General features: G+C 31.8%; 1 protein-coding gene across 2 annotated transcripts in view; it reads right to left on the bottom strand.

Annotated features, from left to right (window-relative positions):
• Window positions 1–18,871, bottom strand: part of LOC148598160 (uncharacterized) — a 107,864-nt gene that overhangs the window by 85,044 nt on the left and 3,949 nt on the right. The window contains exons 2-12 of one of the 2 annotated variants that reach the window (XM_088562602.1): window positions 16,706–16,885; window positions 15,950–16,051; window positions 15,038–15,151; window positions 12,714–12,906; window positions 9,272–9,441; window positions 8,136–8,261; window positions 5,599–5,664; window positions 4,145–4,386; window positions 3,432–3,567; window positions 2,709–2,930; window positions 588–794 (exon numbers count right to left, since the gene is read on the bottom strand). In XM_088562602.1, coding sequence (XP_088418728.1) covers window positions 588–794; window positions 2,709–2,930; window positions 3,432–3,567; window positions 4,145–4,386; window positions 5,599–5,664; window positions 8,136–8,261; window positions 9,272–9,441; window positions 12,714–12,906; window positions 15,038–15,151; window positions 15,950–16,051; window positions 16,706–16,771 — 1,644 coding nt within the window. In that variant the 5' untranslated portion in view covers window positions 16,772–16,885. Of the gene's footprint in view, window positions 1–587; window positions 795–2,708; window positions 2,931–3,431; window positions 3,568–4,144; window positions 4,387–5,598; window positions 5,665–8,135; window positions 8,262–9,271; window positions 9,442–11,105; window positions 11,125–12,713; window positions 12,907–15,037; window positions 15,152–15,949; window positions 16,052–16,705; window positions 16,886–18,871 lie in introns of those variants that run through there. The other variant, XM_088562603.1, reaches the window with a different exon arrangement.

Raw genomic sequence — 18,871 nt, 5'->3', positions numbered from 1 at the left:
AATAAATACATTTATAGAAAGTGATTGCTTAAGGAAGTAGGCCCACTAAGTCCATGTTTTGCCATGTGAAACCCCCAAATTGATTTGGATCAAAATTCATAAAAAAGATGCCCAATGAGATTATGTAGTTAAGATTTTATAAAAGTTTCATTTAATTCCATTCAGCAGTATAGGAGGAGTAATGGATAAGAGATGGGTTAGAAAGGACAATCTTATCACTATATATACCCCCACTTTGCATTTTGTAATATATTAACTTGAGATAAATACTGTAATCTGATTGGTTAAAATGATTTTGTTATATCTCAAAGGATAAAAAAAAATATTGACACGCCCCTATTTATTTATATTCAGAGTTACTTTTCTTATGTTTAAAGATAAAAATATGCTTTAAAATTAATTTATAAGAATTGGCTATGATAAAAATTTTGTCTATTCGCACAATAAACAATATGCACATGTCATTTTTCAATAGACAAAATTTTTATCATAGCCAATTCTTAAATAAAAAAAATGTGCAAAAGAACTGTTTGAATTTTTTGTCTTATTGTATCTTACATGTACACAGAATGTTTTTTAAATCTTACTTTATCAGTCTCCTCATCAAAATTGACACCAAAATATTTAGCAGCAGATTGTACAGTGAGTTCCTTTCCTCCAGTCTGGACAGCTGGACATACAATTCTAGAGACTGATTTTGGATTAAACACCTCTATCTTGTTGACGATAGACTTTAAGACCTCTAAATCAATGATCAAGGTCCTCTTGCATAAGGACATAATGATTAGTTTACCCTAAAAATGTAATAAAAATAGTAATGATAATAATATTATAATATTTAATTTCAAGAGGGAAACATGGTTAGTTTTCAACTAATCTTCACACAAAACAAACAAAAACAGAAAGGTAAATTACAATGCCATAAAATGAGTACATGTACTTGTAATCTCTGTACTTGTCTATAATACATGAGTACACGTAAATACAGTTGAACAAGAAATCTGTAAGTTATGGCTCATTCGTGATACCCAAGCTTTCAATCACAAAATAAAAAATAAACAAAGTCCTTGTTAAACAGGAAGTTGATGTCAATTTTTTCTGAAAATTAATCCCACCATATGGGTACCTACAGAAAGAATGTGTAAACATTTCAAGCCACTGTGATGAGTAGTTGCTGAGAAAAATGTGTGTAAACTTTAAACTTTCAAAAATATGAAGTAAGAAAATATACAAAGTCCTAGGTAAACAGGAAGTTGTTGAATTTTTTGGACAGTGGATTCCTGCATTAAGAGAATATGTTAAAGTTTCATGCCGCTGTGATGAGCAGTTACGCTGAGAAAAGTGTAAGGAATATTCAACTTGCAAAAACGAAAGTCCGCAATAAACAGGAAGTTGACGTCAAACCTTTATGGAACTGGATGACGGAACTGGATGACATACCTACACCAATAATGTTTTAAAATTTCAAACTGCTTTGATGAATAGTTGCTGAGAAAAATACGACAAAAGTCCTTGGAAAACAATAAGTTAAAGAAAGAATGTCATTAAATTTCAAGCCACTGTAATGAGTAGTTGCTGTGAAAATTGTGACAAAAAATTTTCAAATTATGTCAAATATAAAGTCCTTGGGTAAACAGGAAGTTGTAAAATTTTTCTGAAAATAAATCCTAGGATGAAACAGTATACTCCCCCCCCCCCCACTATCCTTTGGAGCAAGGTTATAATTATTCTTTCATCAGTTGTTCCACTAGGAAGAGTTTTAGTTTCTGCATAAAAAGACTTATTCCTTTTGCACTTATATTTCCTTTGGGAGTGTATTCCAAAAGGAAGTGGCCAGAGTAAACAGAAACATGTCTGAATAGTTCTTTCTTAGATTAGGGAATAAAAATGGTTGTCTATTTTTATGCAAAATACTGATTATTTAATCATGTTAATGGGTTTTGAAACACATTTAGCAATCTGTCTGAAAACTAACATATTTTTGTTGGCCATTCATTTGCGTCAATTTCATGAGGAAGAAAATCCTTATTAAAACTAAACTGATTTAATAATTGATAACTTCCTTGATTTTAAGTTTGTGGGAATGCTTAGTCTTGAAATTGAAAAATCACAAAACTGAATTCAAATCCTAAAATATGAACACAATGTATCTACAAAAATAACTGGTTATTTAAAGAAGTAAGACTAAGGTAAGGGACACAACTTTTACAAGTCATTGGAACGTTTGTATTCAGTATTTTACATCAATCTCCTGTAAGCATCAAAGTAACTTGGATTGATTTCATTCTGTTTCAAGTGAAAGCTTGACAGGCTTTGGTGAAATTAATATGGTGTAAACATATCACTGATTTATATAGTCTCTTACCCTAGGTCTACCTCCTTAAATGAATGACTGTTACATTTTTTTCTGTCTGTAAGGAAATAACCTTAATCATGTGGTGCACACTAAAAACCAGAGTAGCATTTTTTTAAGTGTGCACCACTACATGGAAGTTCTTTAAAAAAGAACGAAAAGATATAAGAATTTAAGAAGTCATTCCTTATAACTTAATTTTAGTATCAAAATTTAAGTTGTAAATCAGCAAAAAAAAATGATGATGTCAAATTACAAAATTCGGTTCATGAGATGATGGACAAAATTTGTTTTCCAATCAGAAAGCATGTTGCATCAAATATTAAATTATACATACATGATAAATAGTACATACCAATTCATGAAGTAGCCTGGCAATCTGAAGGAATTCAGCACCAGTGATGTCAAGTTTTTCCTGCATTCCAGAAGTCATGTCAATAACTCCTTTTGCTTTCACTATTTCAAGAACAATATTAAGGTATTCCTCAAACTTCTCAGCAATTTTATATCTGATTTTCTGATAGTGCCTTCTACAATCCATAATTTCTTTTGTCTTGGTCAACACAACATCAACATTCTGTTAAAGAAATACATAGTAATGAATGTGTGTTTGACTTGCATTTAGTCAATATCTTTTAGGCAAAAAAAAAAAATGATCTTGTTCCCTGCTACCAGCAAGAAAAAAATAGGGTAGGTAGGTAGGGAAATTATTTTTTTTTTCAAAAATACTTTAAATTGAGTTTAATGGGAAACATTGTAGACTTTAATGGTGCTTAGGGTAGGCACAAAAAACTAAGGAAGGTAGGGTAGCCAGAAACAGATATTTTTTTTTTTGGCCTAACAGATAGGAACCTCCACTCATTGAAGGACAAGAAAAATTGCTTTTGGCTGGTTCTTTTTCAGTTGGTAGTGTTGTGGTCACTTTGATGCATTCTTCACTTCCACTTTCTTCTTTATACTTCTTGAAATGTGAGTTTGGTGCAAATTCGTTTGAATGCATATCAAAGAAACAGAGGACACTTACCCGACATAAGCACATTTTTTTTTTCATTATTTAATAGCTTATAATCAGACAAACCTCTTCTTTCTTCATATCAACAGACAAGAAATGCATTCTGTCAGCTTTTTCCTGATCAAATGTTTCAAGTTTTAACTTTGCAGCACATAATTGAGCGTATTCTCTCTGGTCAGCAATATCTAAGTCTTCAAATCGCCTGAAAAACAGTTTTCATCAAGTTTAAACTACCCAACTTTCACAAAGAACAGACAACAGTAATGACACCCCTTATGTAATTTGAAGGGTTTTTCAACTTAACTTACTGAAGGCAAAGACATACAACTATGGTATCTACTAAACAGTATATTTTAGGGATTATTCAACATACTAGAGGGAAACCAAAAAAAAAGCTTTTGTTACTTCTTCCTACTGTATATAATACAAGATTCAAAGACATAAGTTTCTGGTACCTATTCCTTCATATATTTTGTAGATTTTTCTGCTAACTAAAGGCAAAGACATGAGATTATGGTACTAACTCCTTCAGATATTTTGTGGGTTTTTCAGCTAACTGAAGGCAAAAAGTTTCTGGTACCCATTCCTTCATATATTTTGTAGATGTTTCTGCTAACAAAAGGCACAGACATGAGATTATGGTACCCGTTCCTTCAGATATTTTGTGGACTTATCAGCTAACTAAAGGCAAAGATATGAGATTATGGTACCTATTCCTTCAGATATTTTGTAGATTTTTCAGCTAACTAAATGCCAATACATGAATTTATGGTACCTACTCCTCATGATATTTTATGGATTTTTCAATATCTGTAAACATGCTGTCAAACAGATTTCCTTCAGACATTGATGTCTGTACATCTTCTAACATCTTTTGGTTGTCTCCAATCTGTACTAAAATAAATTCAGACTCTCTAAAAGTTCTTGTGTACTCTGGTTCTTCCTCTTTGGAGTTTTCCTTCACTACTTTTTCAGTTTCCTTTTTCTTTTCCTCTTCTATCTTTTCTGAACCATCTGAGTTCTGAAAAAAAACAGTAACAATAAATAATCTAATATAAATTAATTTGAGATAAATACTGCAATCTGATTGGTTAAAATAATTTTGTTATATCTCAATGGAAAAAACTTTGCACTTTGCGCAATAAACAATATGCACATGGAAAATTTATGTTATTTTTCAATAGACAAAAGTTTTATCATAGCCAATTCTTAAATAATTTTCAAAAACAATTCCTACACATATGTGGTAAAATAACAGTAGACAACTTAGGCTAAATAAAAAAAAAACAATATGTGTGGTTCCAATCCACTGACCAACCCTAGTCTTAACTGAAGAACATAAACATCTTTTTTGGCAAAAAAATAAAATAATAATAAAAACCGACCAAACACAGTTTTCTATCACTTCCATTCACTACCTCTACTTTGCTTGGTTAAGTCATCATTGTCGATGGTAAAAAGAGGATTAATGTTTTGAAAACAGAATTGTATTTGAGTTCTTACTGATTTAAAAGGCATTATCAATTCTTAAAAGTGATTACAACTTGTGGAATAAATATCAATTTTTTTTTTAAATAATCCATACTACCAACTTTGTTGTTTTTAGTGAGGGGACTGGAATCACAAATATTTTTTTTTATTTGGCCTAATGGTTAACACAATAAACACTCAATAACAAAGTCAACTAAATGATCTCATAGATGGCCTATTAGCATGCCTCTATAAATAGGACATCTAATGAGAAATTTAATGAAACGCTGCCACCATGAGTTGTAATTAATACCCATGAATACATGCATGCAAAATTACAAATCATAACAAAGGAACAACTTTCATTATTTACTATACAAAGAAAGATAACTCCAATTTATCCAAAAAAAATTGAAAGGGGGAAAAACAATTTAAAATGGCTGTTACTTTTGTGTGATTAACTTGATCAAACTGAAATTGAAATTGAAATTGAGATTGATCTGTATTTTAGAGTTCTCAAAAACTATACAAAGTTTGAAAAAGATCCTAAAGTAATCATCTGGAAGTAGTCATTGTGAGGGAGAGACACACAAAATGGAAGGACGGACAGACAGGAAATTGTTCAGATGGTATCAAGTTATACCTCTCCACGTCATGTGGCTGAATATAACACAATATCTCACCACTTTGTGTGGCAGTGTAACAAAAAATAGAAAAAGTGTGATCAAGCTCCTCAGATTATCTAAGCATTAAATCATCTTACTTCTGTTTCCTCATTTTTCTCTTTTTCTGGTTCATCATTTTCTGGATAATCTGTTGTAAAAGATGCCTAAAAAGTACAAGATATTTGATAACAGGCAATGAGGCATTTAGATTACAGGAAATACAGGCAATTTGGTTGCAGGAAATACAGGTTACAGGAAATTCAAACAATTCGATTACAGGAAATACAGGCATATTGGTTACAAGAAATACAGGCAATTTGGTTGCAGGAAATACAGGCAATTTGGTTGCCAGAATCACAGGCTATTAGGTTTGCAAGAAATACAGGCAATTTGATTACAGGATATACATGTAATTTGGTTGCAGGTAATACAGGCAGATACAAGCCAAATAGTTTTGAAAATGCAGACAATTTGGTTACAGAAAATACAGGCAATTAAGTTACAGGAAATGCAGGCAACTTGATTACAGGAAATGCAGGCAACTTGATTACAGGAAATACAGGCAAATACAAACCAAAAAAGTTACAGGAAATGCAGGCAGATACAAACCAAAAATTTACAGGAAATGCAGGCAAATTGGTGACAAGAAATACAGGCAACTTCTTTACAGGGCACACAGGTATTTAAGTTACAGAAAATACACATGATACAGGTCATTCAAAGTTTACTTGTGGGTTCTTTGCAGGCCAAAAATTTCTAATCATTAATTAAATGTAGCATACTATAAAAACTGAAGAAGCATAAATGGATAAGTCACACCTAAGGTAAGTCAGCTTATTCCATCACCAAACAAGTGTTGCAATGGAATCCGTAAGGAAAAAGAAAAGTTAGAAGGCCTAGAGACACATGGAGAAAAAATCTACAAGCTGAAATGGAAGCAGAAGGGATACAAGTGGCAAGACATGGTCAGATTGGCACAAAACAAAACTACCGATAGATGGAGGAGTGTTGTTGATGACCTATGTACCCCATCAGTACCAAAGGCATAAGCAAGCACACGTAATAACAGGAAGATTAGGAAAGGGAGTTAAGGAGAAAGACCTAAGGTAGGGGACCCAGTCCTTACAAATCATTGGAATGTTTGTGTTCAGCATTTTACATCAATCGCATGTAAGCATCAAGGTAACTCAGACTGATTTCATTCTGTTTCAAATGAAAGCTTGATAGGCTTTAGTAAATATGATACAAACATATCACTGATTTCAAGCTTTATGTCCCTTATACTAGGTCTATCTCCTTAAGGCTTTTCAAGAAATTTCATAGTTTTCAGGTCTGATTAAAGAGTCAAAACTGCAAAAAAGAACTTTTGACATAGTTTTCTTTCCTCTTTTTTCCCTGGACATGGCATTTTATGAGCATTTTGGTAGGTGTTTCTAAAAAAAGCATGGGATGCTTACCTTACCAGTGCATTTGGACCATGCTCTCAATTTTTAGAGGAATCCAGGTTTTTCATTTACTTTGTTTCTTTGTATGTGTTTTTTTTTATTGTTTTGATGTTCTTTGTTGTGTTTGTCTATTTTTTTTTATATTTTTTTATCACTTAGCTATCTGGATTAGATTCATTTGATTTCAGCTTTAATCTTGTTTTCTTTAGATTACTCTCTTACATCCATTGTCAGAAAAAGAAATGAGGAAGGTACTTTTATTTAGAAATGACATTAGCTTGTTTGTTTTGTTTTGATTTTTTTCAATTAAAAAGCAATTTTTTCTTGTCACAACTGTATAATCCTTAAAGTGTTATTTGGAAAAGATCTGGAATCATACTCTCAGAAAATTTCAAGCTGAAATACTCAGAAATGATACAATGAACTATTAAGGGTCAAATCACTGTCAATAGGTGATGCACAAATTTCAAAGATTGAAGCACTCTTAGTGTAAAAAGGCAAGTTAATCGACAATTCAATAATAAAAACAAAAACAAAAAGTCCCTTCCTTCTATAAAGACACATTGTACCACAAAATTTATCAAAGAGTAACCAAGGGGAACCAAGGTTCTAGTGAAAATAAAAAAAAAGTAATCCAAGGACAAAGACCAACCATGGAAAACAGACATACACAACAAAGAACATTAAGTAACTAAAATAATACATACAAAATAACAAAAGCAAATGAGCAACTCAGACTCCACTCAAAATCTCGTACCACTTTTGAGTTATTATTGAAGTCCTAATAGGCATCCAGCAGTATACCAACGAATATCTGACAAAACAAAGAACTAGAAATGTTTGGCTAGATAAAGGCCTATCTTACTGATAATCATTTCAAGAAATAATCTGATTTGTGGCAATTTACACTTATAAACTGTGAAGTACTTATAAAAAAGTATAAACTACCAGTATCGAAAACAAGGTTATTGAGTATAACCAGCTCAAAAATTAAATCATTCCTTTTAATTGATGACTGTCCAAATATTATTTCATTATCAAAACGTTATATTTTTAGGATTATTTGAATCGCGGAGTGAAGACCAATCAACCGCAATGATATTACCAATCAATATTATACAAAATAACCTTTTTAACTCGAAGAGAACCAACCAATTAGAAAGCTTGTTACAAATCAAGTTAAATTATACCTTTACAACTACTTTTGCAATGATAGGAATGATCTTCTTCTTTATGTCTTCAGCTGATTTTCCAGAGGCATCATAAGTAATGATGGTAGTAACTATATGGTCAGTTACAAGTAAATCAAACATAGGCTGAAAAAAAAAGTAAACAAAAATTTGTATACATGTATAATGCTCAAAGAAGATCTTACACAGGGGCGGATTCAAGCAGGGGCGTGGCGAGTGTGCACCCCCCTAAAATTTGCAAAGCATGGGTTGTCAGGGGTAGATTTAGGCAGTTTTAGGTGGAAACTAATTTCTCGCTAATTTTACCACAAAAGATATCTACAATGCACCCACTCTAGAAGAATATTTCAAAAATTGGACCTAAAAAACCCCTAATCTAAAATCCCGGATCTGCCCCTGTTATATATATACAGCAAAATATGTCTAAACAAAACCCACAATAATCTGAAAACCAGTATAAACCAGACAGTATTCAAAGTTCCATCATATCAATTTAAATACATTTTGGACCTTGGTAAATCCAACACTAGCCTAAACTGAATCATGGGAACATTCGTATTTAGCATTTTGCATCAACCTTATCTAAGCATCAAATTAACTTAGACTGATTTCATTCTTTTTCAAGTGAAAGCTTGACAGGCTTTGGTGAAATTGAAAATGATACGAACATCTCACTGATTTCAAGAGTTAGTTCCCTTACCCTAGGTCTACCTCCTTAAAGTCAACTATAAAATCTGTCAGCAAAGATTATTGGTGAAAGATGAGTCTGTGAAAGTTTCATCAAATTCCATTCTGAGTAGATTAGAACTGGGGACGGACGAATGGATGAAGAAAAGGGCACCATGATCACTATATGTCTCCCATTTTATGACCTGTTTTGTACAGGAGTTAAATCTCCAAGCATTCTCCACAAAAGTGAATTCATTTTGGTTACTGAAATAAGTAATCGATGATCCTACTTATCATATATATTTTATCAATATCGAACAGTAATATTAAAAAAAAAAAAATTATTGTTATCTGTGTAGAAATCCAGAAATGTTTTCCTTGCTCTGGTTATCTAAAAAAAATCATCCACCCTGTACAAATTTTGACCTTCTATAAAAAGTTTCCATCTTAAATAAACTTATGCTTACATGGTCAATCTTTAGTTCAGAGAAAGTCATTTTCCAGTCTTCAACAGAATAATCCAAGGCCTGATGAAAACTCTTCAGTGACTGGGGTTTCCGTGTGGTGATTAAATCCACTAAACTTTTTGATACTCCTTCACATGGGATCACTACAGCATGACCATAGCTAAGGTCAACTGAAAAAAAAGGTTTTTAGATACTTCAAACATAAAAAAAAACTGAATTCAAAATTCATACAACTATTGGCATTTTAATATACTAAATAAGTGTCAGTCTCTGTAAGAATCAGGCAGTGGGTGAAACATGGTATGAGAAAAGACACCATTAAGAAAGTTTTGTTATTTGCACCATCATAATCAAGAAAAAAGACAGATTTATCACAGAACTTTGGTAAATTGAGTTATTATTTCATTAACTAAAGAACAGCCAAAAACAAATACAGTGAAATCTGTATAAATCAAATCCCTTTTGGACTTTAAAAAAATGTTGGGTTTAAGCAGGTGTTCAGTTACAAATACATTAAAATTGATGGAAGGGACTTTAAAAAGTGTCTGGTTTAGACAGGTTTTGAGTTTATTCAAAGTAATCAAGGGAACCAAAGTTATAGTGGTAATCAAAAGAAAGTAATCTTAAGGGTTCATGTTAGACAGATTTCACTGTGCAATGAAGAGCAAGCAATACAAGTGTTTTGACCATTCAAAGTTCATCACTTGATTCTTGGGCCATTTTTCATTATCACCAGTGATGGGGTAGCCTTTCTTTTAATCTTTTTGTAAAAAAATTGTTGTTTGACCCCTATGTTCTATTTTTAGTAACAGTGGCCATGTTTTTTTATGGATCAAAATTCAAAGCTTAAACTTTGTGTAAGATACCATCAGGAATGTTCATGCTAAGTTTCATTCAAATCCATTCAGTAGTTTCAGAGATAGAAGATGTTTGAAAAATTGTTAAAGACAAAATGACAACGATGGACACCAAGTGATGGCAATAACTCACATATGGCATATGGCCAGGTGAGCTAAAAAGGACAGTGGAAAAAAACAACATTTTTGATTTTGATAAAAACTGAACTATACCTGTATTTTTATGGTACTTGTCAACTGGACAAATTTAAAAAAAAAAAATCATAGATCCGATCTCAAGATATTATCTGTAAACCATTGAGGATACACAGACGCATTGTTTAAGTACTATGTACAAAGTATAGTTTTTGTCATATAGATAAAGCTCAACTATCCGTTACATGTTCAATATATTGTCTGAAAGCAGTAACTGCATGCAAAATACTGCAAATTTTAAAATCATTGCAAGCATTTATTATATCAGTTTTCAAATCCTTCTTTTTTTCATTTTGATGTATTAAAATACCAGTTTAACAAAATTGCCATTACATTTTTTTTTTCAAAATCATAAAACAATTGCAATAATTTCCAAACTAACACACTTTTATGTACCATTCTGTGTAAGAATCAGGCAATGGCTGGCACATCATTTTTCTCAATATTGTCTTTTTTGCCTCAAATATATTCAACACAAGTAGAAAACAACTGAAAAGTTATATAAATTGATCCTGCAGCTTCTGTGATGTAAATTTTTTTACTGCTTATATAGGAAAAAGTTCCAGAAAATTTGACCTATCAATATCATAAAAAACTTAAAAGGTTAACCTCAAACAAAAACTTTGATGACAATAATCACACTTTGATTTAATGCAATAAAACCTCTGCATATTTGTTCTTCATGTATCACACCTTATACAAATTTTGCCTGATTCTTAGACAGAAAAGTACTGAAATATACCACTCCCTTTGAAATGACTTTCCATTCCAATGATTCTTACCATTAAACATGTTTACATTCTGCAATAAATATGAACAATTGGCTTTTTACATATAAATACATGTACGCAAAGATATTCATGCATATCTATTGCACACACAAAATATGTCTGTAAATATCACATGTTTTAGCAATGAAAGTGTCAGTGCAATGAGGGATTAATAAATATTTACAGCAAATTTTAAGGAGTATTGATGAAGTATGGGAAAATAGGCCTCCAGTGAATATAGCCACATCAAGTTAATTTGTAGATTCTCATCTTTGATTTGACAGCAACAACTGATAATGGAGCAATGCAATTTCACATCAGTTTCTTTTCATGCAACTAACAGATTTTACAAGAATATCACTAATTTATACATTCTTAATTGAAATTAAGGGCAACAACTCTTACAAGTAGTAGTCTGACAACTTTGATCTAATGCAGACTTTAGTAGGTTTTATAATAAGGATCATTTCAGCAATTGAAAGAATTTGATTGAACGTAACGGTTTGGGAGGTATAATAAGAGAAATACTACTGTCAGACCCCTATATTCTATTTTTAGTAACAGCAGCCATGTTTTTATACAGATCATAAATTTCCTAATCAGTTCTATGCAGGATACCCCAAGGAACATTCACGCCAACTTTGGTTCCAATTGGTCAAGTAGTTTCAGAGGAGAAGATTATTGAAAGAAATAACATTAAAAATAGCAGAAAACGTCAAAAAAGGGCAATAACATAAACATATCCATCATACTGAATACTTATACCCCATGTCAGAATAGGCTAAACCTAATGGTCTTGGGAGATATATGCGAAAAACTACTGTCTGACCCCCTATGGCAACCATGTTTTTTGACGGATCAAAAATCCTACATCAGTTCTATGCAGGATACCCTAAGGAACATTCAATGATTCATACGATGTTTGGTTCCAATTGGTCGAGTAGTGTCAGAGTAGAAGTTTTGAAAAATTGTTAACGACGGACAATGATGACGGACACCAAGTGATGGCAATAGCTCACATGGCCTTTGATCAGGTGAGCTAATAAATAAAGAGTGCAGCATGATACAACCAAAGCGGTTGAACCCTGAACAATTGGGGCAAATGAGTGGACACAGTATTATTTGAAATAGACCTCATAATCATATGAAATTGATAACATTGGAAATTATGAATAATCATGATGTAATCAATTACATTTTCCCCCCATGTAATCATGATGTAATCAATTACATTTGAAAGTATTCAGCTCCAACCCTGCTTACTAGGGCTGTGACGAAACACATACCTCGCAGTATGATACATATCATGATACATGTACAAGGAAGACAATATGATCTGTTTCAATACAATATACAACAGCACATTGTCCTATATATTTTCTTGAAATTGGTCTAAAAAATATTCGACAGATTTGAAAATGAATTTTGTTGAAGCCAGGTTTCATTCTTTAAGTCTATAAATTTGACCTTAACAAAGATTAATGGATTTTTCCTCACAAGACATGTCCTACTTCACCAGTATTGTCATCAGTTGTTTGAAAAAAGTGTATTTTGACTAGTATCATATTGTATTGTGAACAAAAGTAATGTGACAAGAAAAGACAAGTTTATACACCTTACCCAGTTTTTCTTTGCCAGTCAGTACAGGACAACCATGTATGTTTACAACAAGGCCTTTGGCCCAACCTGTAAGTTTAGGATGGCTAAGATGTCGCAATGATGCTCCAATCATTGAAACAGATGACAATTTAGGAATCTTCAACAGCAATGCCAGATCATCATCAGACAACTGTGGGCAGCTATCAAACTTTAACTTTGAATAAAAAAAGTCAGCACTTAACTTAACAATAAATAAAAAATTTCAGTATCAAATATTTAAAACAAGAACTATAAATAAAAATGACAGTATTCAACTTACACAATAAATAAAAATGACAGTATTGAAGTTTTATGGTCATTATCATAAACTTGTGGATCGTTATGGTGTATATCCATTTGCACCATTAGAACTGATTTGTTTAACGTGTGATAGTTTTCCTTTCCTCTTTCATATACCCTGACAATTAATTGTTTTATCATCTACCCCAGACATTACTTTTTATGAGCAGCTATGAGGGTGTTTCTAGAAAACCAGAGGAAACTTACCCTACCAGTTCACCTGGTCCATGCTTCCAGTGTTTAGGGGAGTCTTAGATTTCTTATTAACTTTTGTTGCTTTGTATGTATTATTTTGGTTATTTTATGTTCTTTGTTGTGTATGTCTGTTTTCCATGTCTGGTCTTTGTCCCTGGACTACATTCTTTTGATTTCCACTAGAATTTGGTTCCCTAGAGGACATTGATCCTACCAGTTCACCTGGTCCATGCTTCCAGTGTTTAGGGGAGTCTTAAATTTCTTATTAACTTTTGTTGCTTTGTATGTATTATTTTGGTTATTTTATGTTCTTTGTTGTGTATGTCTGTTTTCCATGTCTGGTCTTTGTTCCCGGATTACATTCTTCAGATTTCCACTAGAATTTGGTTCCCTTGAATAGACTATCAAACTTATTTATCTTTAACTATATGAGGCAAGTGCAACAGGTCTGTATGAAGAAGGAGTATATTTCTAAAAATAATCATGCCTTATAAAGATGTACATTTATTTTTCCTCATGATTTAACAAAATTTTAATATGTGAGCTATAAACAAATAAACTGTTTTCATTTAAAGATCCCTACTCTGTATTACAGTTTGCATGGGCTCTCAGTGCTTTTAAGGTCAAAGGTTAAATTCATATTACCGTTGTGAGGACTTCATTCTCTATAAATATCAGTATAGAGAAACATGTCTAAACTGAATCCTGAATAAACTGAAAACCAGTCTCAACTGAATCCTGAATAAACTGAAAACCAATCTAAACTGAATCCTGAATAAACTGAAAACCAATCTAAACTGAATCCTGAATAAACTGAAAACCAGTCTAAACTGAATCCTGAATAAACTGAAAACCAGTCTAAACTGAATCCTGAATAAACTGAAAACCTGTATAAACCAGACAGTTTTTTAAGTCCCTTCTTATTAGTTAAAAAGTATTTTGAACCTTTGTAAACTATCTATCTGTCTAACCAAAGAAAATGGATTTGATTTAACAGCAACAACTGATAATGGAGCAATGCAATTTCATATCAGATTTTACAAGAATATCAATAAGTTATACATTCTTAATTGAAATTTATCATATTTATGCCTATTTCGGAGTAAAAGAACAGCGTTCCAATGTCCCTTGCTTAAAATGATACATTTCAACCAAAAAATATTTGCCTTCTTTATCAGTGTCAATGTAATGTTACAATAACACTGAACAAAGCTATAAATTAATATTTAAAAAAAAAACATGAAGTTTTGCTAACATTCTGTTACACAAAAAGGTAGTTTATTACATAAGTTGGTAGAAGCATTACAAAAAAAAGTGCGGAAAACTTAAAATTCACAGAAATTTTCTAAATCCATGGGCCGTAACTTTTGTACAAATCATTCAACCATAACCAAAGTAGAACTAAATCTGTAACTCTTCAGTATAAGGCTACATACAAAAAATAAAATTATTTGGTGTATGGAAAACCCAGACGGACAGACGGACTGATGTATGCCTGGCATTTCCATGTCTCCTTACACGACGTATCATGGGGAACAATAAGATGAATAATGGAGGTCAAGGTCATGACTTGCATTACTTTACAGTCCAGGAGACAAAATTCAAATGAATTGATTGATTGATTGATGGGTTTTAACGCCTGAACAGCAATATTTCAGCTTCAAATGAATTAATTGAATTTTACTTAGAAAATATGCGATAAGGGTTTTTTTTTTGCACATTCTATAAACAAAATGAATTTGCAAACCACAAAAATACTTTGTTGAAAGAAAATTATATTTAGAACTTTCATATTACTTTAAGCATACAACCTTTTTATTTTGAGTTATACATCCATCATAGATTTGCGTCAACCATTTAATGCCAGCATTAGAGATCTGCATCCCACCCTCTGTTGTAACTTCAGAAAGACTTTTATATGGTTTCTGCAAAAAAAGAAAAAATAAGGTGCTAAGACCAAGTATAAGTGATTACGCCATGTTTCATGAAAACTAATAACCAATGTGGCCAGAATACAAGAAAATACCAATTGGGAGGGATAAATTAATTTTACTCTATTATTGCTTCCCAAAAAAGTGAAGAAGTAATTTTTACATTGATAACAGTCAGAAGAGAAATGCAAAGGTTTTTTTTATTGATATGATCACTGATGAACACCCTGAAAATGTATAGGAGATGGGACGAGAACCAATTTTTTTTATAGTTGGCTTTAGAGTTTAAAGGTGCTGTCCACGTAAAAATCAGGCAGATCCTATGATATGGGTAACACAGGGTAAATTTTATCCCACTGAATAATACTTGTACCAACATAAAGTTTGGTTTCAATTGACAATGGATGACTCGGAAGACAATTTTAAAGTTATCGAACAAACTAACAAAATTTTGCTCAAATTAAGAAGTTGAATTTAAATTTCAATTAAAGATCTCCCTTTCATCAATGAATTTCAATGCTTTCTATGTAATTTATATCTTTTTTATCATTACAGTTAATCCAAAACCAACATTCAACTTTGAGAAAGGATGCATGGGTGAATTTTTTTTAAAAACAAAATTTGTCATGTGACATCCACTGCCAATGTTTTGAATGAACACCTGCTTAAAATACATGTATCATACTTAGTCAAATACATCATGAGGTAAATGGCAAATGTTAAATACATGTAGTTCTATGAAACATAAAACACATATATTTTTGTTTTCAATGGAAAACCCACAAGACTTACAATTTTTTCTCTCTGTAGAAAACAGTAAACTGCATCATTTCCATATCCATTTATTCCAAAATTCAGCTTGTTGAAAAAAGTTGGGTCACTTTGTAGTTTGGTCTGAAAAGTAAAGCAAAAATATTGCCTATACACGCAGAAAAAATTTGCCTGACATCAAGTAGATTCCTATAAAATTTCTTTTGTTCAGGCAAAACTGGTTTAATTTTATTCTTTAATCTCTCTATCGATTGATTGATTGTTGGAGTTTAAGGACCAAGCAGCAATATTTCATCTATATTCAGGTGAGTACAAAACTACATGTACATAATTCTATATCAAACTTGCTAAAAATGGGTCAAAGACAGAAATGGCCCAGGTTGTCACAAACAGGAAGCAGAAATGGTTCAGACCTGAAATCAGATCCTATGATATGGGACCCTTTACAAATGGTGCCTACAAAATATCAAGTAGCTGTGATTAATAGCTTATGAGATAAATGTTACGAAAATATTTTCCCCACATGTCCATCTTTCACCATTCTATAAGCTTATTTGCACAAGTGAAACCTGGCCTGTGCCGTCTTTTTTTCACGGTTTTCTGATATCAATATATTTTCGAGCAGTTTTAAATTACCGATCATTCCCCAATCATGTTATATTGTCCCTTGTCAAAAATATTCAAGACAGTTTAATATTGTGTAACTGGTCTTACTGTGAAAATACAGAAAAGTAAACTGCAGTGAAAAATTCTCGATTTACAGTATACAAAAACTACCTTTAATTTGTCGAAAGGAACTCGTCCCCTCAATAATGATTCTTCTAAATCAAAAACTGATGTCATCTTCCCTGTTTAAGGTCTGTTCCAACATACTCAATCTACATGTGATAGTTCCATTAGGCTTTTCAAAGTTTCTTCGGTACTTGACCTTAAACTCTATACAAACAAATCCAGCATCTACAACAGAGACATAAAAAAGTATTGATGCCTGACTACAAATAGTTTAAATAATTTTGACACTTAAATGAGCCAGCAATAAAAATCATCCTCAGTCAATACATGTCTGCATAGATCTCAATTGTAAACTACCAGTAGTTTCCAACCAGACACAACATTTAAACTAATCTTTATGTTAAGTATCACTCTTTAAGAATCAGGCAGTGGGTAAAATATGGTATGATAAATCCCACCATTTTGAAAGTTTGACTACCTGTAAAATCATAATCAAGGGAAAAAGGACAAGATCATTGAGTTATAATTTCATTGAAATGCACTCAGAAAATGAACATTTCAAGGGCAGATAACCCTATCAAAAATATTTTTCTCAATCTATTGAAACATTTCTGAGAAAATTCAGTGATGCAAACATCAAAAAAATTGAGAAAGAATCCTTCAATGAAATTATATTGTAAGAACAGTAGTTTGTTTCTGATTTTTTTCTGTTCTGCCTGATTCCTACATGATAAAACTTACATTTAAAGCTCATGTAAAGTTCATGTAGAAAACAGGCAAATTCGACGGTGTGGCAAGCACTGATTTATAGGTTTCATAACAAGTGAAAGATGAATATTCCAAAATATCATATCAATAAATTTATTTAATTAACATAACATTCTTTGAATATGTGGATGCTTGACATTTGGCATTTGTCATGGCAAGATTTCTATCGATCGATTGTCCTGATCTATGATAATACCACTTGTTATAGGAGAACAGCGTAAGAAACATTGCTTTCAAACAATTAGATTTTATAATCATTGCAACATTTTCACAAAACAACCAATGCAATGGCTTTTTTTTACATGTAAATCATTTGTTCATATCACATCATCCAATGGGGTAATATCACAAAATATTTAGCCCTCCAAGAAAAGGATAGAATGACCAAAATCAAGGAGAATAAATTTCATTCCACCATTTTTTTTGTTCCAATGTAATGTTAAACTCATTTCGATATCTGGGATATATGTACATTACAACATTCACTTAAATTTAAAGAACAAGAGTTTGGGATTTCTAATTGATGAAAAAAAAAATCAAAATTTGGCAAGTGCTACCTGCCTATATCTTCCATCGACACCCTCTTAATTGATTGTGGTTTTTTAAGAAGCTGTCTTTGAAAGAATCATGCAAAATCTGAAAAAAATGTGATACATCTCAAAAAAGGCTACATATTTTTATTTTTGTAATTAAGCTGTTTTATGGGTCTATATTATGATATGTGTAATTATTCATTCAAATATGTCTGCTCTTAGTAGATAATCAACACTGAAAATCCAGTAGATTATATCATATTTGAGAGTCATTTGCAGAGTTATCTCCCTTAATTTTGAAATCTACAGACCATTCTACATAATTTTTATCTCCTAAGAAAATGGATTATATGAAAAACAGAATGTTAATTTCTGTTTACTATGGTAATTCAAACAAAATGTTAAAAATAAAAATATGTAGGTTTTTAACCCATGGATCACATTTTGCATGATTCCTAGCTGGAGTGCTACTAAGTCCAATAACATATGTAAATATACTAATGGAAAAAAGTGAAAGAAAGCTTTTCTTTCATTTGTTTATATGTATATGAATTTGTTTCCATTTCCTAGACATGCCAAGCAACAAACAATTAAACTTCTACAGGTCACCATGCAGTCTTCAGTGATAAGCAAAACCCTTATCATAAAGCATTTAGCTGTAAAACACCACAAAGTCAATGATGTGAATGTATTCAAAGACAAAAATTAACCTACATTTGTACTCAATATTTTGGATAAACACGATGTGGCCGCTTCTGTTTTAGGCAAAAACCACCAAATAAACGTGCAAAAATGCAACAAAATTGAAGATTTCACTAATATTGTGTTAATTTTGATTGCTGTTATGATATTGCCAAAATCTGCTGAGATGTATTTACTACAACCATTATCCTTTCAAATAAACTAACTA

This window comes from Perna viridis, chromosome 14, assembly GCF_037379345.1.
Source record: "Perna viridis isolate PV_CMFRI_1.1 ecotype Kerala chromosome 14, ASM3737934v1, whole genome shotgun sequence".
In the NCBI taxonomy this organism is placed as follows: Eukaryota; Metazoa; Mollusca; class Bivalvia; order Mytilida; family Mytilidae; genus Perna; species Perna viridis.
The sequence above is the reverse complement of the archived record's forward strand: the minus strand, read 5'-3'. Positions and strand labels throughout refer to the sequence as shown.